Genomic DNA, 21,293 nt, shown 5'->3' on the forward strand with positions numbered 1-21,293 from the left:
ACGGGCTGGAGGAAGCCCCAGGTAAGTGGAAATTGATTTTTATTTTTTCTCCACCCTCCCTGAACCTTCCCTTTAAGGGCTCTGCCTTTGACATGGGAGACCAGGGTTTGAATCCTGGCTAGGTCAAGTACCTATTCAGTAAGGAGTTCAAGGCAAGACTCCCTAACACTGCAGGGTGGCCTCTTGAGCGCATCCCTGTGGCTGCAGCTCTTGAGCGCTTTGAGTCCGACAGGAGAAAAGCACTATACAAATGTTTGGATTATTATTATTATTATTATTACTGCAGCCAAATAGATCAGCAGGGCTGCCAGGCAACTGGTATAGCTTAAAAGGAAATCAATATGGCAGCCTCCATATACCTCTCACTACAGTTCTCCTTTAAGCAACCTAATGGTTCTATTGCATTGAGCATAAATGGTACATTTTAGGCTAGCTTCACTTACTACTGTAGTGGTACAGTGCTTAGGGTGACGTGCCCACCACACAGTGAGATCTGGGTTCGATTCCCAGCTATGGTATGATGTATACTGGTTTTTAAAATAGTATAATTCCCTGGCAGAAGAGACCCTCCTCCCTAGGAGGGAGGCGGGAGGAGGCCAATTAAAATCTCCCTAGCAGAGTGTGTAGCAGCTGTCCCATAATTAATTAGTGTAGGCAGACAACTGAGTCAAATGGTATAAAGGACCTAGCTTGAAGGGAGGGTGTTTGACAATAACATGTCTGCTGACAGTGAAATGAAGGGTAAAAATTTTGCTCAATACAGCATTATGGGGCGAATCGAACTTTCGCAAAAGTTCGCCTGATGCAGGCGAACGCGAACCCCCAAAGTTCGCCTGGAACCGTTCGCCGGCGAACCGTTCGGCCCATCTCTACTTATATTTATATATACATTCTTCAAGTTTAAGAAGGGTACATTAGTTGAAATAGTTATACTACAATCTATGTTACAGCAAGGCCCTAATGACACTTTCTCTTAAAGGGGAACTGAAGAGAGAGGTATATGGAGGCTGTCATGTTTATTTCCTTTTAGACAATACCAGTTGCCTGGCAGCCCTGCTGATCCTCTAATAATATTAGCCATAGCCCCTGAACAAGCATGCAGCAGATCAGGTGTTTCAGTGGTTCAGACTTATAAGTCTGATCTGACAAGACTAGCTGCATGCTTGTTTCTGGTTTTAATCAGATACTACTGCAGAGAAATAGACCAGCAGCGCCACCAGGTAACTGGTATTGATTAAAAGGAAATAAACATGACAGCCTCCATATACCTCTCTCTTCAGTTCCCCTTTAAGAGAAAGTGTCATTAGGGCCTTGCTGTAACATAGATTGTAGTATAACTATTTCAACTAATGTACCCTTCTTAAACTTGAAGATTGTATATAAATATAAGCAGACTGCAGAGTGGCGCAGCAGAAGTGTGCTGGGCCCATAACCCAGAGGATGATGGATCAAAACCATCCTCTGCTAGGTGTACTTTATTTTTTACACCTTGCTTTACCACATGGGCCAATCGGCGGCCATAGCCTCTTAAGAGAAAATGTCATTAGGGCCTTGCTGTAACAAGGCCCTAATGACATTTTGTAGTGTAACTTTTTCAACTAATGTACCCTTCTTAAACTTGAAGATTGTATACAAATGTAAGCAGAGTGGCGCAGCGGAAGTGTGCTGGGCCCATAACCCAGAGGTTGATGGATCGAAACCATTCTCTGCTAGGCATGATCTCATTTTTGCACCTCGCTTTATCGCATGGGCAAAACGGTTTCCATAGCCCTCTAAGAGAAAGTGTAATAAGGGCCCTGCCGTAACATAGATATTATGGTAGCTAAGACTACTCCTGGGCCTTTCTTGTAGTTGAAGAGATGATTGAACTGTGACACCACACTTAGAAAACAAACAAACAAAAAAACAGCAAACAGAGAAGCTTCCCCATATTGGAGCATTGAATTTGGTAAAGTCTTAAAGGGGAACTGAAGAGAGAGGTATATGGAGGCTGTCATGTTTATTTCCTTTTAATCAATACCAGTTGCCTGGCAGCCCTGCTGGTCTATTTCTGTGCAGTAGTATCTGATTAAAACCAGAAACAAGCATGCAGCTAGTCTTGTCAGATCAGACTTATAAGTCTGAACCACTGAAACACCTGATCTGCTGCATGCTTGTTCAGGGGCTATGGCTAATAGTATTAGAGGCAGAGGATCAGCAGGGCTGCCAGGCAACTGGTATTGTCTAAAAGGAAATAAACATGACAGCCTCCATATACCTCTCTCTTCAGTTCCCCTTTAAGCCAATGTTTAGGTTAGCAGGAATGGTTGCATGGACACCTAGCTTTTCATCCTTCCCAGGCCAGCTAGGCAGGCTTCAGCCTGTAGTGTTGGTGGTATAGTGGTGAGCATAGCTGCCCTCCAAGCAGTTGACCTGGGTTTGATTCCTGGCCAATGTATGTGAGCATGCTTTTGACATCCTACAAATCACTGGAAGATAAGATCCTCTGGAGGAGGAGGGAGGAAGGAAAGAAAGGAGCTGTTGTGGGGTGCTATATAAGGAATAACAATCAGCCAGGAGCAAGCTAACACGCCTACAAGAGCCTAAATAAGCTTCCCCTAGCAGAGTCTGTCAGCAGCTGTCCCTTCACTAATTACTGTAGGCAGATGTGTGAGTAATTAAACCGCCAGAGAATCTTGCCTTTTATAAGAGGGGGGGGGGGGGGGGGGCTCCAGGAGTGAGTGTAGTCTGATTGGCGACAATGTGCCTGTGCCAAAGTTGACCGTAATGGAGCATTATGGGGGCGAACCGAACTTCCGCAAAAGTTTGCCTTCGCCGGCGATCGCAAACCACCCGAAATTTGCCTGTAACCGTTCGCGGGTGAACTGTTCAGCCCATCTCTAGTAGTGTCGCTGGGACTGTAGTGAGTGTAGCTCAGTGTAAAGTGATTGTAGCTGGTGGGGGCAGCAGAGGTTAGTGTAGCTAGTTAGTTTAGCTTACATAGAGACACAAAAGAAGGGACACTTAGTGTAGTGTAGTGAGTAGAGATGGCCCGAACCTCCGATTTTCGGTTCGCGAAAGGTTCGGTTTGCGCGAACTTTCGCGAACCGCGATAGACTTCAATGGGGAGGCAAACTTGGAAAACTAGAAAAAATTATGCTGGCCAGAAAAGTGATGGAAGAGATGTTTCAAGGGGTCTAACACCTGGAGGGGGGCATGGCGGAGTGGGATACATGCCAAAAGTCCCGGGGAAAAATATGGATTTGTAGCAAAGCAGCGTTTTATGGGCAGAAATCATATTGAATGCTAAATTGCAGGCCTAAAGTGCTTTAAAACATCTTGCATGTGTATACATCAATCAGGTAGTGTAATTAGTGTACTGCTTCACACTGACAGACCAAACTCACTGTGTAACACACCGCAAACAGCTGTTTGTGTAGTGATGACCGTTCTGGACTACTGCGCACCATGGCGAGATTGCTCTTCCTCACTCAGTGATATCAAGTAATGTCTGACTGCCTTATCAACTTTCCATGGTTCTTTCTCTACCATAGTTAAAGCTTACATCTATTTTTTTTTAATTACTTTTTCTGCTGGCTCTACAGTACCTTTCTCGAGAATAATATGGAGGGCAAGTCTGCCATTGTGACCACGGGTAATGGCCGGGGAATCAGGGTTCGATTCCGGTGTGGAGCCTGAGAAATGGCTACCACCACACGTCCAAGGAGGGCAGCAGGCATGGCATGCACGTCCCGAGGTAGTGAGTGACCAAAAATAACAATACAGGAGGAGGACTTTTGAGGCCCTGCTGTTGTATATGAGATGAATCAACGTTAAATACTTTAAAGAGAACCCGAGGTGTGTTTAAAGAATGTTATCTGCATACAGAGGCTGGATCTGCCTATACAGCCCAGCCTCTGTTGCTATCCCAAACCCCACTAAGGTCCCCCTGCACTCTGCAATCCCTCATAAATCACAGCCGTGCTGTGAGGCTCTATTTACATCTGTAGTGTCAGTCTCAGCTGCTCCCCCGCCTCCTGCATAGCTCCGGTCCCTGCCCCCATCCCTTCCCTCCAATCAGCAGGGAGGGAAGGGATGCAGGCGGGGACTGGAGTTCTTCAGGAGGCGGGGAGAGCAGCAGACTGACACTATAGAGATAAACACAGCTAGCTCTGACAAGCTGTTTGTCAGCAGCATGGCTGTGATTTATGAGGGATTGCAGAGTGCAGGGGGACCTTAGGGGTGTTTGGGATAGCAACAGAGGCTGGGCTGTATAGGCAGATCCAGCCTATGTATGCAGATAATATTCTTCAAACCCACCTCGGGTTCTCTTTAACGAGAATCTGTTATGGCGGACAATGATTACACCGCTGGCTCTACTACAAGACCTTTATCGAGAATCATATGGAGGGCAATTCTGCCATTGTGACCACGGGTAATAGCCGGGGAATCAAGGTTCGATTCCGGTCCGGAGTCTGAGAAATGGCTACCACCACACATCCAAGGAGGGCAGCAGGCATGGCAATGGCATGCACGCCCCGAGGTATTGAGTGACCAAAAATAACAATACAGGAGGAAGACTTTCGAGGCCCTGCTGTTGTATATGAGATGAATCAACTTTAAATCCTTTAACGAGAATTTGTTATGGCGGACATTGATGACACCACTTGCCTTTCACGAGAATCTGTTCTGGAGGGCAAGTCTGCCATCCATTCAAGTGAAAGGTATGCACTGACTGACAGGTATAATACAATGTGCAGTCACAGATGCAGTGAAAGGTATGCAGTGACTGCAAACAACCGTTTGTGTAGTGACGGCCGTGCTGGACTGGTGCGCACCATGACGAGAGTGCAGGCGATATCGGCTTTCCAGCCCATATGGTCGCCGGGCTAAGTTAGCTGAATGACAGAACAGTGACTGTCCAGCTGATTAAATTTGGTCTGACCACAATGAAGCAACAACCTTATTATCTTTGGTGTGCCACCCCCCGAGACACTCATATAGCCGGCGGTCATTGCTTCATTGTGATATGCAAGCCCCTTCACTGCTGCAAGGTAATGATCAAGAAGGGGAATGGGCACATGTACATGCCTTTTGTTTTGTTGTTGCAGCCACCCGCAGTGCAGCCAGAAAAATTAGGCAGGCATGTACATGCCCCAGAAAAATTATTATAGCAGCTGCTACTAGCAGCGGCCTAAAAAATTCAGGAATCCGCCTGGAGTCCTGGACCCTGTTGGTGGTGGTGGAGAAGGCAGTCAAACGGCCTTCGGGCAGAGGTGCTGTGTGGGGAGCGACTTAGTCTTGGGGCAGGCAGCCAGTCACATGGCATGCAGGCAGAGATGCTGTGTGTGGGGACTGACTTAGTCTTTGGGTGGGCAGTAGCCATCCGGGATCCTTGCCTCATTCATTTTGATAAAGGTGAGGTACTGAACACTTTTGTGACTTAGGTGACTTCAATTCTCAGTGACAATGCCTCCAGCTGCACTGAAGGTCCTTTCTGACAGGAAACTTGCGGCAGGGCAAGACAGACGTTGGATGGCAAATTGGGACAGCTCTGGCCACAGGTCAAGCCTGCGCACCCAGTAGTCCAAGAGTTCATCGCTGCTCACAGTGTCTACGTCCACACTTAAGGCCAGGTAGTCGGCTACCTGCTGGTCCAGGCATTGGTGGAGGGTGGATCCGGAAGCGCTAAGGCGAGGCATTGTACAAAAGAATGTCCGCATGTCCGACATCACCATGAGATCGCTGGAGCGCCCTGTCCTTGCCTGCATGGACATGGGAGGAGGATTACTGGCAGTGGTACCTTTATTGCATTGTGGTGTGACATCACCCTTAAACGCATTGTAAAGCATAGTTACCAGCTTGTGCTGCATCCTTTCTGCCTTCAGGTTAGTTGGTAACATGTCCGCCACTTTGTGCCTATACCGAGGGTCTAGTAGCGTGGCCACCCAGTACAGGCAGGGCCGGCCCGCTCATGAGGCGGGGTGAAACTTTTGCCTCAGGCGGCACATTTCTAGGGGCGGCATCTGCCCGTCGGTGAGTTCGGGGAGCCGGCCGCCAAGCTGGAGGGGTAGCGGGCAGGACGGGGGTATTGGGTCTAGCGGCGGGGAGGGGGGTCGGACCCCCCCTCCCTCGCCTGGGTCCCCCGTCCTCCGCTCCCCTCCAGCCTTAAATAGATCAGAAGCAGCCGCTACTCGTAAGAGGCACGGGCGGGGAGGACTCACCTCTTCTTCGATCCAGCGTGCGCTCCACTGACGTCACTTCCTGCAACGCCGCCCACTGTATTGTAAGTGGACGGCGTTGCAGGAAGTGAGACGTCAGTGGAGCACACGCTGGATCGAGCGAGGAAGAGGTGAATCCTCCCCGCCCACTGCCTCTTACGAGTATCGGCTGCTTCTGATCTATTTAATGCTGGAGGGGAGCGCAGATTGGGGGACCCAGGCGAGGGAAGGGGGGTCCGACCCCCTCCCCGCCGCTAGGCCCAATACCCCCGACCTGCCCGCTACCCCTCCAGCTCGGCGGCCGGCTCCCCGCACCCACCGATGGGCGGATGCCGCCCCTAGAAATGTGCCGCCTGAGGCAAAAGTTTCACCCCGCCTCAAAATTTGCCTCAGGCGGCAAAAAGTCTAGGGCCGGCCCTGAGTACAGGTCATTCCCCTTGAGTTTTTTTATAGGGGGGGTCCCTCAACAGGCTGGACAGCATGAAAGATGCCATCTGCACAAAGTTGGATCCAGACGTACTATCCATCTCCTCTTGCTCTTCCTCAGTGACGTCACGTAAGTCCTCTTCCTCCCCCCAGCCACGAACAATACTACGGGAACTTTGAGCAGCACAAGCCACCTGCGATGCCTGCTGCGGTTTTTCTTCTGCTGCCGCCTCTTCCTCCTCCACAGAAACACCTTCCTCATCATCGTCTGACTCCTCTTCTTCCCCACACGACTCTTCTTCCTCCTCCTCCCCCCTCTGTGCTGCCGCAGGTGTTGAGGAAACATCTGGTTCTGATGAAAATTGCTCCCATGACTCTTCCTGCCGTAACTGTTCCTCTTCACGCTCCTCCACAGCTTCATCCACCACTCTACGCACGGCACGCTCCAGGAAGTAAGCGTAGGGGATCAAGTCGCTGATGGTGCCTTCACTGTGACTAACCAGGTTGGTCACCTCCTCAAATGGCCGCATGAGCCTGCATGCACTTCGCATCAGTGTCCAGTTGTTGGACCACAACATCCCCATCTCCCCAGATTGTGTCCTTCTACTGTAATTGTACAGGTACTGGGTGACGGCTTTCTCCTGTTCTAGCAGGCGAGAGAACATGAGCAGGGTCGAATTCCAGCGATCACATATCACATATCTAGCGTCTCACTGGCAAGTTGTTTCTCCGCTGAATGTCCGCAAAGCGTGCCATGGCCGTGTAAGACCGCCTGAAATGCCCACACAACTTCCTGGCCTGCTTCAGGAAGTCCTCTAAGCCTAGGTATTTTGACATAAATCTTTGAACGACTAGATTCAGCACATGTTCCATGCAGGGTACATGTGTCAGCTTTCCCAAATTCAAAACGGAAAGGAGATTACTGCCATTGTCACACACCACGTTGCCGATCTCCAGCTGGTGCGGGGTCAGCCAGTGATCTACCTGTTTATTAAGACCAGCCAGGAGAGCTGGTCCAGTGTGACTCTCCGCTTTGAGGCAAGACATGTCTAAGATGGCGTGACACCATCGTACCTGGCATGCAGCATAGGCTCTGGGGAGATGGGGCTGTGTAGCTGGAGAGGAGATGGCAGCACCACTAGAGTTGAACTGCCACTCAGCCAAGGTGGAGGAGGAGGACGACAGTGAAGAGGATGTAGCAGGAGGAGTAGGAGGAGAAGGAGAGGAGGTGGCAGGAGGCATGCCTGCAAGCCGTGGAGGTGTCACAAGTTGGTCCACTGCGCAGCCACGTACTCCCTGCTTGCCATTGTTCACTAGGTTGACCCAACGGGCTGTGTAAGTAATGTAGCGGCCCTGACCGTGCTTGGCAGACCAGGCATCCATGGTCATATGGACCCTTGACCCAACGCTGTGTGCCAGAGATGACACCACTTGCCTCTCAACTTCACGGTACAGTTTGGGTATCGCCTTTTTAGAAAAATAATTGCGGCCTGGTATCTTCCACTGCGGTGTCCCAATGGCCACAAATTTACGGAAAGCCTCAGAGTCCACCAGCTTGTATGGTAACAGCTGGCAAGCTAACAGTTCCGCCACGCCAGCTGTCAGACGCCGGGCAAGGGGATGACTGGCAGAAATTGGCTTCTTCCGCTCAAAGATTTCCTTCATGGATACCTGGCTGTTGTGGGCAGAGGAGCAGGAACCGCTCAAGGGCAGAGGCGGAGTGGAGGAGGGTGCAAGTGAGAAAGCGGCTGAAGATGCTGCACCTGAAGGAGGAAGAGGAGGCGGAGGGTGGCTTTTCTTTTGTGTGCTGCTTTTGCTCAGGTGTTCTTCCCATTGCTGTTTGTGCCTTTACTCCAGGTGCCTTCGTAAGGCACATGTCCCTACGTGAGTGTTGGCCGTTCCACGGCTCAATTGTTGGAGGCAGAGAGTACAGATGGCATTGCTCCGATCTGAGGCAGACACATTCAAAAATTTCCAAACCGCTGAGCTCCCCTGGGGTGATGGCACTATGGTGGCATCAGCAGCTGATGTTGAAGGGCATGTTGGCTGGCTGTCCATAGGTGGCAAATACATGGCGCTGGACACTGCCACGAGCTGTTTCAGATGACGACGAGCTCCCCCTTCTTTTTACTGGAACTCGTCTCCTCCTACTCCTCTCTGACTTCCCCTCTGAACTGTCTCCCTGTTCATCCCCTCTAATGGGAACATACGTGGCATCCGTATAATCGTCATCATCATAATCATCCTGCCCAGCTTCGCTTTCCTTAGACACCTCCAAAACTGCACCAACAGCGGGAAATCACATCAACACGACCTCGCACACACCTGCCAGGTGGCCTTCCTCTGGGTCTGCCTCTACCTCTTCCGCTACCTGTTTTGTCCATTTTGTCCATATCGGGGGGGATGAAGTAAAAGGTATGTACTGATTTGACTAATACAATGTGCAGTCACACAGGTGCAGCAGTTAGCAGGTATGCACGGAGTGGTACATCACACTGCGTGCACTCACGTAGGTAAGTGGGTTCACTGAACACAACAGCTAGGTAGGTATATGAGGTGGGTTCACTCAACACAACAGTTAGGTATATGCAGTAATGATGTGGATTCACTGAACACAACAGCTAGGTATGTGCAGTGATGAGGTGAGTTCAATGAACACAACAGCTAGGTATATGCAGTGATGAGGTGGGTTCACTGAACACAACAGCTAGGTATATGCAGTGTGATAAGGTGGGTTCACTGAACACAACTGCTAGGTATAGGCAGTGATGAGGTGGGTTCACTGAACACAACAGCTAGGTATATGCAGTGATGAGGTGGGTTCACTGAACACAACAGCTAGGTATATGCAGTGATGAGGTGGGTTCACTGAACACAACAGCTAGGTATATGCAGCGATGAGGTGGGTTCACTGAACACAACAGCTAGGTATATGCAGTGATGAGGTGGGTTCACTGAACACAACAGCTAGGTATATGCAGCGATGAGGTGGGTTCACTGAACACAACAGCTAGGTATATGCAGTGATGAGGTGGGTTCACTGAACACAACAGCTAGGTATATGCAGTGATGAGGTGGGTTCACTGAACACAACAGCTAGGTATATGCAGTGATGAGGTGGGTTCACTGAACACAACTGCTAGGTATATGCAGTGATGAGGTGGGTTCACTTAACACAAAAGGTAGGTATATGCAGTAATGAGGTGGGTTCACTCAACACAACAGCTAGGTATATGCAGTCATGATGTGGGTTCACTGAACACATCAGCTAGGTTCATGCAGTGATGAGGTGGGTTCACTGAACACAACAGCTAGGTATATGCAGTGATGAGGTGGGTTCACTGAACACAACAGCTAGGTATATGCTGTGATGAGGTGGGTTCACTGAACACAACACAACACTGAACTGAACACATATGCTGTGATGAGGTGGGTTCACTCAACACAACAGCTAGGTATGTTTAGTGATAAGGTGGGTTCACTGAACACAAAAGCTAGGTATATGCAGTGATGAGGTGGGTTCACTGAACACAACAGCTAGGTATATGCTGTGATGAGGTGGGTTCACTGAACACAACAGCTAGGTATATGCTGTGATGAGGTGGGTTCACTGAACACAACAGCTAGGTATATGCAGTGATGAGGTGGGTTCACTGAACACAACAGCTAGGTATATGCTGTGATGAGGTGGGTTCACTCAACACAACAGCTAGGTATATGCAGTGATGAGATGGGTTCACTCAACACAATAGCTAGGTATATGCAGTGATGAGGTGGGTTCACTCAACACAACAGCTAGGTATATGCAGTCATGATGTGGGTTCACTGAACACAACAGCTAGGTATATGCAGTGATGAGGTGGGTTCACTTATCACAACAGCTAGGTATATGCAGTGATGAGGTGGGTTCACTGAACACAACAGCTAGGTATATGCAGTTGTGAGGAGGGTTCACTGAACACAACAGCTAGGTATATGCAGTGAGGAGGTGGGTTCACTGAACACAACAGCTAGGTATATGCAGTGATGAGGTGGGTTCACTGAACACAACAGCTAGGTATATGCAGTGATGAGGTGGGTTCACTGAACACAACAGCTAGGTATATGCAGTGATGAGGTGGGTTCACTTAACACAACAACTAGGTATATGCAGTGATGAGGTGGGTTCACTGAACACAACAGCTAGGTTGCAGTAATGTGTATTACAATCTGCAGCGGCCTGGCAGTGGCACACACACAGTATAAATTATCAAGGCTGTCTATGCAACACAAGTGTCAGTCGGACACACAGAAAAAAAATAGATCACAATAACAACATTTGCTCTCAGAAGAGCTGTTTGTGGGGTGCTATTTTAGCACTAAGAATCAGCCAGGAGGAAGCTAACAAGCCTACAAGTGCCTAACAAATCTTTCCCTATAAGAGTCTGCCAGCAACTGTCCCTTCTCTCACTATTGCAGGCACAGGAGTGAGTGTAATGGCCGGCGCTCCCTGCCTTATATAAGGGGGGGGAGTGGCTCCAGTAGTGAGTGTAGCCTGATTGGCTACAATGTGCCTGCTGACTGTGATGTAGAGGGTCAAAGTTGACCCTAATGGAGCATTATGGGGGCAAACCGAACATCCGGGAAAGTTTGCGCTTCTCCGCGATCGCGAACCCCCAGAAGTTCACCGGGAACCTTTCGCCGGCGAACCGTTCGGGCCATCTCTAGTAGTGAGTACTGGCAATCAATGAATAATGAAAAGCAAGTATAATAATACTCACAAACCAGGGTCACCTTATAGGCAACTGCTGTAAATGCAGGTAGGGAGATTAGACCTGTCCCCATTCATGATTAAATAGTCGCTCTCCATAGATCAGAAAAAGGGGTTGACACCCCTCCATCAAGTGTGGACTCTGTTCAAAGCAAACAGAGGCGTCAGAAGAATAAAAATAGCTAAAATGGTTAAAAATAGAGGTGGCAGTGGTGGACTTACCTCCTCCAAGTAGACAGACACAAGATACTGTTGATTATGAAAAATATATATTTTTGAAATTTATATACTCTAAAAGGTTCACAAAACACCCTGAACCATGGATGGAACAGATTTAGTATATTTTTACCCCTGAATTTTGCCCTCTAAACCTAGGTGTGTGTTATGGTCAGGAGCGTCTTTTGGTCCAAAAAATATGGTAACACTAAACAGACTGCTTTTATTGTAAAAAGGAGGAAAAAAAAAACTTTTAGTCAAATTACTTCCCTGTGGCTGATGTACTGGTGGATGCAATAGCTCTCATGGTCAAGAAGTTTTTGAAACAGCTCTATCAAGAACTACAAAACCCCAACAAGATACTACTGTAATTCAGAACACTCCATGATATCAGTATCTCAGTCAGAGTTTTTGTAGTTTGTGGTAGATTCATAGCTGCTTCCTGGACATGGCAGCTGTTGCATCCATCAAAGACAAATATTTAGAGTATTTATAGCATAAATGCTATCTTTACTATATTTTTCATTATTTAAGGATACATGAGGCAAAATACCTTATAGCAGATTTACTTACCTGGGATTTCTTCCATCCCCTATGTGTCCCTTACCACAGGTCCGCTCTCAGCTACTCTGGGTCCCCTACGTAGCAGCCACCGACCCCGGACATGCCACTTGTGGTCATGCTTTCATTGCCAGGAGCGTTCTGTACAGGCAGCTTCCAGCCACAAGATAGAGTTGGGCCGAACCTCCGATTTTAGGTTCGCGAACCGGGTTCGCGAACTTCCGCGGAAGGTTCGGTTCGCGTTAAAGTTCGCGAACCGCAATAGACTTCAATGGGGATGCGAACTTTGAAAAAAAAAAAATTTATGCTGACCACAAAAGTGATGGAAAAGATGTTTCAAGGGGTCTAACACCTGGAGGGGGGCATGGCGGAGTGGGATACACGCCAAAAGTCCCCGGGAAAAATCTGGATTTGACGCAAAGCAGCGTTTTAAGGGCAGAAATCATATTGAATGCTAAATGACAGGCCTAAAGTGCTTTAAAACATCTTGCATGTGTATACATCAATCAGGTAGTGTAATTAAGGTACTGCTTCACACTGACACACCAAACTGTTCACTGAACAGAACAGGTATGCAGTGGCGGGTTCACTGAACAGAACAGGTATGCAGTGGCGGGTTCACTGAACAGAACAGGTATGCAGTGGCGGGTTCACTGAACAGAACAGGTATGCAGTGGCGGGTTCACTGAACAGAACAGGTATGCAGTGGCGGGTTCACTGAACAGAACAGGTATGCAGTGGCGGGTTCACTGAACACAACAGGTATGCAGTGGCGGGTTCACAGAACAGAACAGGTATACAGTGGCGGGTTCACTGAACAGAACAGGTATGCAGTGGCGGGTTTACTGAACAGAACAGGTATACAGTGGCGGGTTCACTGAACAGAACAGGTATGCAGTGGCGGGTTCACAGAACAGGTATGCAGTGGCGGGTTCACAGAACAGGTATGCAGTGGTGGGTTCACAGAACAGGTATGCAGTGGTGGGTTCACAGAACAGGTATGCAGTGGTGGGTTCACAGTACAGGTATGCAGTGGTGGGTTCACAGAACAGGTATGCAGCCAGGGACAAGCTAAGCCTAACTAATCTTTCCCTATGAGAGAGAGTGTGCAGCAGCTCGCCCTACTCTCACTAATGCAGGCACACGAGTGACCGTAATGGTCGCTGCTGCCTGCCTATTAGTAGGGGGGAGTGGCTCCAGGGGCTAGTGTAGCCTAATTGGCTACACTGGGCCTGCTGACTGTGATGTAGAGGGTCAAAGTTGACCCTCCATGGTGCATTATGGGGCGAACCGAACTTCCGCAAAGGTTCGCCTGCGGGACGCGAACGCGATCCACGGAAGTTCGCATGGAACCGTTCGCAGGCGAACCGATTGGCCCAACTCTACCACAAGAGTGCAACCGCAAGTTGAACGTCTGTGCGCCTGCGCATGTGCTGCTAAACCCGTTGGGTTGGCAGCAGATACAGAGGGGACCCCAGGAGAGTAGCTGAGATCGGAGCTGTGGCTAGGGCCACATAGGCTTCTAGCGGCAGCAGGAAGCCCCAGGTAATAAAATCTGCTATAAGTATTGGGGCAGCACGGTGGCGTAGCGGTTAGCTCTCTCGCCTTGCAGCGCTGGGTCCCTGGTTCGAATCCCAGCCAGGGCACTATCTGCAAAGAGTTTGTATGTTCTCTCCGTGTCTGCGTGGGTTTCCTCCGGGCACGCCGGTTTCCTCCCACATTCCAAAAACATACAAATAAGTTAATTGGCTCCCCCTAAAATTGGCCCTAGACTACAGTACTTACACTACATAATATAGACATATGGTAGGGATTAGATTGTGAGCTCCTTTGAGGGACAGTTAGTAACAAGATATATATATATACACTGTACAGCGCTGCGTAATATGTCAGCGCTATATAAATACTAAATAATAATAATAATAAGTAATTTTGCCTCATATATCCTTTAAGGTGGCATTACCATAGTTAAACTGTTTATATAATGTTTCTTTCAGATCCATCTTGTGGAGTCAAACCAAAACCATTTTGCCTCTTCTCTTGTGGCCTCATTCATCCATTACAACTATGAAGATTTATCTTGTGAAGATGAAGAGCATGCTCAGAACATTTTAGCCATAATCAGAGATAGAGCCATAAGTGTTTCTGGCTGCATGGCTTTCTGGGATGAGTGCACTATCCTTGCTGCCATACTGTGTCGATTGCTAGGTCTTCCTGGTCCACCTCCAAATGCAGTGAGGCTTGCCAAGCGCAAAACTCAGACTCAACTTTGTCTTGTTAAAATGGCTTCATTATCACCACCTTATCCATATGCTGGAGCATTTGCTGTCCCCTGCTTTCCTCTGGGTCCAGGAAGTGGTGGGATTAAAGCCGCAGAGTCCATTCTTTCTTACCCCTTGGTTATAAAACCAGAATCTGGAGCAGGTGCTGTTGGTGTTCGACTAGTGCAGGATGCAGAAGAGTGTAGAAAGCTGGTTAAAAAAATGGGAGTGGATCCTGGGCCTTATAAGCTAAACAATGATAAACATGTAAATGCAGATAGAGAAGATAATTATAAATCAAGAGATGGGATTAACTTTGCACCAGAAATGGTAGTGGTAGAGAATGGAGAAGCCAGTGATGACCAAATCCTAACTACATTTGACACCACCCAAACCACACTACCACCTCTTCTAGCTGAGTATATTATTGGAAGTGAGCATGATGTTGATCTGGTACTAGGTCCTAATGGCCGTCTTTTGGCTGCTTATGTGTCTGATAATGGACCAACTCTTCTTCCTGGTTTTACTGAAACAGCAGCAGCACTCCCATCCTGTCTGAGCCCAGAAAGACGATGCCAGCTAGTCCAAGCTGCTGCACGCAGCTGCAGGGCATTGGGACTTTATCCTGGCGTTTTCAATGTAGAGCTCAAGTTAACTGAATCTGGTCCTAGGTTGTTGGAGATAAATCCTCGCATGGGAGGGTTTTATCTTCGTGATTGGATTTGGCATATTTATGGCACTGACTTGGTGCTTGTGGCTCTAGCATTGTCATGTGGCATTGAACCTGCACTGCCTGAAAAAGGTGCTCTGGAAAGTTTGGTACTAGTTGGGGTGATGTGTACAGGGCAATCACATGAAGAAGCTTTAAGTAGCACAGCAAAGCCACAGAGGCTTGTAGAGCTGCACAATGCTGGACACATTCGCTTTAACCGCCTGGAGGGAAGTCCTGTACATGGACCAGATCAAGAACCTTATGGCAATGTGGCATGTGAGGGAAAGAGTCATAGGGAAGCCAGGCAAAGACTTCTTGGTGTATGCTCAGTGATTGGGTTGGACAAACAAGATTACCCAGTGCCGTACCTGACTGGAGAATTCCAGTAAGAAGTCCATTAAATAAGAACTCCACTTCTGTAATATATCTGATTATTTGGCCACATATGATAGCCTAATTTTAAAGAGAATCTGTACTCTAAAATTCTTACAATAAAAAGCATACCATTCTATTCATTATGTTCTCCTGGGCCCCTCTGTGCTATTTCTGCCACTCCCTGCTGCAATCCTGGCTTGTAATTGCCAGTTATAGGCAGTGTTTACAAACAAAAGACATAGCTGCTAACCAGCTTGTGATATGATCAGAGAAGCTCAGTCTGTGACTCATACAGAGCCTGCAGGGGGCGTGGAGAGGGTGTGTATAGCTTCTCCCTATCACAAGCAGAGCAGCATATTCTTACCTGAGCCGACAAAGCTGACAAAGGAAAGAAGATTAGATTAGGGAAAACAAGAGTTTGCTTTCTTAAAACAGAAAGAATTTGCGATAATTCAGGTTGGAGTGAGCTTGAGATGTCCCCCAGTGCATCACTGCTGAATATATGCAAATTAACCATTGTTGCCCTTAGAAGCTAAACACACCTCCAGAAATGATGTATCAACTTGTTAATTTGTACAGAGCCATAATAATCCAACATGCATACAGACTGTTTCGGATTGTTTGATCCTCATCAGTGCATGACATGAATTAATTTGGCTCTATAGAGTAGGGCTTGTAACACCGAGAGGTACAGACTAACCAGCAAGCTCATAGTGAAGCAGAACTCATTGGAGTGTGTGAGGGGCTACAAGATTAGATAAGATAACAGCGACTGTGCAACTAGGAAAGGCTGCAGTAAGACAGACCACATTAGAACAGGTATAAGAACTTATAGGATAGAAGAAATAAGGCTAAACATTTTGTTACAGAGTCTCTTTAAGTTTGGGGGAAGTTACCACACCATAAAGGAAAAGGGCATATTGTTTATGGGTCCCCTTCTCTATACATTTGTAGGGTGCATGTGTAGAAATTTAAAATAGTGTGTGTGTAACCACTCCTTGGTTTTTTTTTTTGGTTTTTTTTTAGATGAATGCATCTGAAAATAAAGTTACGTTCCCATGATGGAAGGGCATTGCTGTAGTGGATGAGGTACAGCCACATAGGTTGTGAGCTGAATATATATCTAACTTCTTAAAACAGAAGTATTTGTGATAATCAGCTTTAACACAAAGTTTTGAATCAGGATGATAAAATGTATTGGCTTACTTAAGAGAAAAAGTGTATAGGTGGCCATACGATCGACAATCCCGTTTGATAATTATCAAATCAAAATTGGTATATTAGCAAAAGAGGACATCTGCATTCCCTAATATGTTTGGTGTGCAAAGTACAGGACAGTTAAATCATATGGTAAATAAAGAAAAGAGAAACCTGTACATAGACGCTGGACCACCAACTGAATGTACAAATAGTAAGCTTTATTGAACAACAGGATAAGCATAAAACCAATAAAAAGAAATATAAACCACTAGAAAAAGTTCTGAATGATCCCCAAATGAATTGTGGAGACCCTGGTCTGGTTGTTAAGTGACTAATGCCTGATAACAATGCAAAGTGCTAGTGCTCAATCAAAAAAAGCTGTGAAAAGCAAAGTGTGTAGCATGAAATAGTGCGGGGGGTAACATGCTCATAGTCAAACCAAGTAGTTGTATAAGTGAATGAGCAAATATGATGGAAAAAAATAAAATTAAATGGATGAGTAGTTAGTGACATACATACTGCACCGACCCAGCGTTCTACAAGTAAGCAGAAGTGATGCAGCTATCCATCTGGGCAGCACAGGGATTCTCAATGCGTGGTCCACATGACCACTTAGTCAGGAGCTCATTTTGCTTGTTTACCAAATCAAAATTGGTGCCGCCAAAAGCATGCCCAATCGACGGGTGCAAATGCAGAAGAGGAGTCCAAACACAGTGGTGGGCAGTGGTGGAGAGGTAAAGTATTAATGCAGGGGCACCTGGGAGAGGGGACACATATACACAAGAATGGACAGCGGCCAGGTGATGAGGTAGTGTCACAAGGCCAATTGCCGAAAGATTTCATACTGAAATCAACCGGGAATCGGACTGTGGTTTATGTCTGCCAACAAATCACTCTCGGATCAGATTCTATCAGAGAGAAATTTGTCTATTGGTTGATCGGCTGCCAAAATCGCTAGATGTATGGGTACCTTAAGCCTCTGAAAACTTACTCTTTTTCTTCTAAGTTTGCCAATAAATGGAGCTTTCATCATTTAACTCTATCAGCCATTAAAAGGTATTACTTTTACAAGACTTTGTTATCTACCTACATCATTTGTATGGCTAACATGGTACACAGAGTTTTCTGCTACTACCAATAAATGGTATCAACTAATTTGTACCTTCTTGCTTTTACTTATGACTAACATGGTAAAATACTCTACTGTTAATTCAGCTTTAAAGAGGAACTCCAGTTAAAATAATGTAATAAATAAAGTGCTTCATTTTTACAATAATTATGTATAAATGATTTAGTCAGTGTTTGCCCATTGTAAAATTTTTCCTCTCCCCTGATTTACATTATAACATGGTGACATTTTTACTGCTGGCAGGTGATGTCAGTGGAAGTAGCTGCTGCTTGCTTTTTTTGACAGTTGGAAACAGCTGTAAACAGCTATTTTCCACAATACAACGAGGTTCACAGACAGGGAACTGCCAGGACCATGGTCCTCACAGTTTCCTGTCACCACAATATCAGCCAGACAGAGCCCCCTGATGAACCGTTTGTGAAAAGGAAAAGATTTCTCATGTGAAAGGGGTTATCGGCTACTGATTGGGATGCATTTCAATTCTTGGTTACAATTTCTCTTTAAGGTAGCAACTGTGCTTTCCCATGATGCATAACTCTCATATATGCAAATCATCTCTTTATGCCCCCAAAGGCCAGGCACACATGAAGCAACATCCAGACGTCATATGCAGAAAGTCCAGAGATTGGTTAGAACACCATTTGCAAGTTCAAGCTTTTTATTTGCTATGTCTGCACATTTCAAGCTATTTATTTGTTATACATGCACTTTTCTGATGAAGGGGACCATGTGTGGCCCCAAAACAATTCTCATTTTGTGTTTGACACATGCACTGAAGAATAAATAGCCCAGACTTGCAAACGGTGTGCTAACTAGACTTTCTCTGTTGGTGTATATAGTGAGCTTACAGTTTATACATTTCACAGAGTCACATAAATCCACAATGTAAACAGCCTATTTTGAAGAACTACAGTAAGATGCAAAACTTTAGGCAACCTTGTTAATCATCGAGATTTTCCCGTATAATTTGTTGGTTGTTATGATAAAAAAAAAATGTCGGTAAAATACAGTATATCATATAGGAGACACACACAGTGATATTTGAGAAGTGAAATAAAGTTTATTGGATTTACAGAAAGTTTGCAATAATTGTTTAAACAAAATGAGGCAGGTGCATACATTTGGAAAAAAGAAATGAAATCAATATTTAGTAGATCCTCCTTTTGCAGAAATTACAGCCTCTAAATGCTTCCTGTATGTTCCAATGAGAGTCTGGATTCTGGTTGAAGGTATTTTGGACCATTCCTCTTTACAAAACATCTCTATTTCATTCAGGTTTGATGGCTTATGAGTACGGACAGCTCTCTTTAACTCACACCACAGATTTTCAATTATATTCAGGCCTGGGGACTGAGCTGGCTATTCCAGAACATTGTACTGGTTCCTCTGCATGAATGCCTTAGTGGATTTTGAGCATTGTTTAGGGTAGTTGTCTTGTTGAAAGATCCAGCCCCGACGCAACTTCAGCTTTGTCACTGATTACTGGACATTGGTCTCCAGAATCTGCTGATACTGAGTGGAATCCATGCATCCTTTAAATTTGACAATATTCCCAGTCCCTGCACTGGCCACACAGCCCAACAGCATGATGGAACCACCACTATATTTTACTGTAGGTAGCAGGTGTTTTTCTTGGAATGCTGTGTTGTTTTTCCTCCATGCATAAAGCCCCTTGTTATGCCCAAATAACTCAATTTTAGTTTCATCAGTCCACAGCACCTTTTTCCAAAATGAAGCTGGCTTGTCCAAATGTGCTTACCATACCTCAAGTGGGTCTGTTTGTGCTGTGGGCGAAGAAAAGGCTTCCTCTGCATCAGTCTCGCATACAGCATCTCCTTGTGTAAAGTGCGCTGAATAGTTGAACGATGCACAGTGACGCCCTCTGCAGCAAGATGATGTTGTAGGTTTTTGGTGCTGGTCTGTGGGTTGTCTCTGACTGTTCTCACCATTCGTTGCTTCTGTCTATCCGAGATTTTTCTTGGTCTGCCACTTAGAGCCTTAAAGCGGTTTAAAACCCTGACATAAAATTCAATAAAAACATGTTTTCCTGCTTTTTATATGCCATACGGTTATCATATTTGCATTTGTGCATAAGTATTATTATTCATTTATAAGTTATAGGTTCCCAAAAGTACAGTTTTTTGCTTTGTGAGCTGACTTTGCATTTTTTTAATAACTGTTTTTATTCATTCATTCAGTCAGGCAGACAAGCTTTGACTCTTTTTCTGTGTCCACCAGCTTCTGCACAGTCAGAGAATGTGTCACATTCCACACTTGATACATTTAAGTAAACACAAGATTACATTGTTTAACATTCAGACGCGTCAGCTCTACTGGCAGGGGAGCTTCTAAAGCCTGTAATTAACCCTTTGAATGATGTTCTAGTAAAAAAAAATGCTGGTCGTATATAATATGCTGTGAATATTCTATTAGAGCAAAGAAGAAATTCTGGGTTATATTCCGCTTTAACTTGAACTGATCCTGTGGTCTCCATTTCCTCAATATGTTTCTAACTGTGGAAACAGACAGCTGAAATCTCTGAGACCGCTTTCTGTATCCTTCCCCTAAACCATGATGGTGAACAATCTTTGTCTTCAGGTCATTTGAGAGTTGTTTTGAGACCCCCATGTTGCTACTCTTCAGAGAAAATTAAAAGAGGAGGGGAACTTACAATGAATCCCCTTAAATACTCTTTCTCATAATTGGATTCACCTGTGTATGTAGGTCAGGGATCTCTGAGCTTACCAAGCCAATTTGAGTTCCAATAGTTAGTTCTACAGGTTTTGGAATCAATACAATGACAACAGTACCCAAATTTATGCACCTGCCTAATTCTATTTAAACAATTATTGTGCACTTTCTGTAAATTCAATAAACTTCATTTTACTTCTCAAATATCACTGTGTGTGTCTCCTATATGATATATTTAACTGACATTTTGTATTGTAACAACCAACAATTTATACAGGAAAATCATGACAATTAACAAGGTTGCTCAAACTTTCGCATCCCACTGTATCTAAGTATTCAGTAGTACTGGTCCAAACCCTATCCCATAATGCCATATCAATCCATGCCATGCATGAGGACGGGAAAGTCCGAAACAGGCTGTATGCATGTTGGATTGATGTGGTTCTGTGAAACTTATAAGCGATAGGCTTATAGGGATAATCAGTGAGATGCAAAATAATTATCCTTGCATTCACATTTTATGTAAATATTATGCAGTTTGAAATTTGACCAGGAAAAATTCCTGTCAGCTTTTATTGACCCAAGATAAAGCTGCAAAACATGTACATGGAAGGTCAATGCATAGAGAAATTATTTGCATTTCATTGATCATCCCTATAAGCTCACTATACACAGGGCCAGGCCGAGACAGAGGCAAGAGAGACTCCAGCCTCAGGGCGCAGTGTAGGGGATGCGCACAACTCACTCATCTGTCATTCCTTTATTGTCGGCG

The 21,293-nt window shown here is 45.9% G+C and overlaps 1 protein-coding gene across 2 annotated transcripts in view; it reads left to right on the top strand.

Annotated features, from left to right (window-relative positions):
* CARNS1 (carnosine synthase 1) overlaps nucleotides 1–15,641 on the top strand; it is a 535,833-nt gene extending 520,192 nt beyond the window's left edge. For both annotated transcript variants that reach the window (XM_068255247.1, XM_068255246.1), the window contains one exon: nucleotides 14,151–15,641. In XM_068255247.1, coding sequence (XP_068111348.1) covers nucleotides 14,151–15,515 — 1,365 coding nt within the window. In that variant the 3' untranslated portion in view covers nucleotides 15,516–15,641. The remainder of the gene's footprint in view (nucleotides 1–14,150) is intronic.
* The last annotated feature ends 5,652 nt before the right edge of the window (nucleotides 15,642–21,293 follow it).

This window comes from Hyperolius riggenbachi, chromosome 10, assembly GCF_040937935.1.
Source record: "Hyperolius riggenbachi isolate aHypRig1 chromosome 10, aHypRig1.pri, whole genome shotgun sequence".
Taxonomy (NCBI): Eukaryota; Metazoa; Chordata; class Amphibia; order Anura; family Hyperoliidae; genus Hyperolius; species Hyperolius riggenbachi.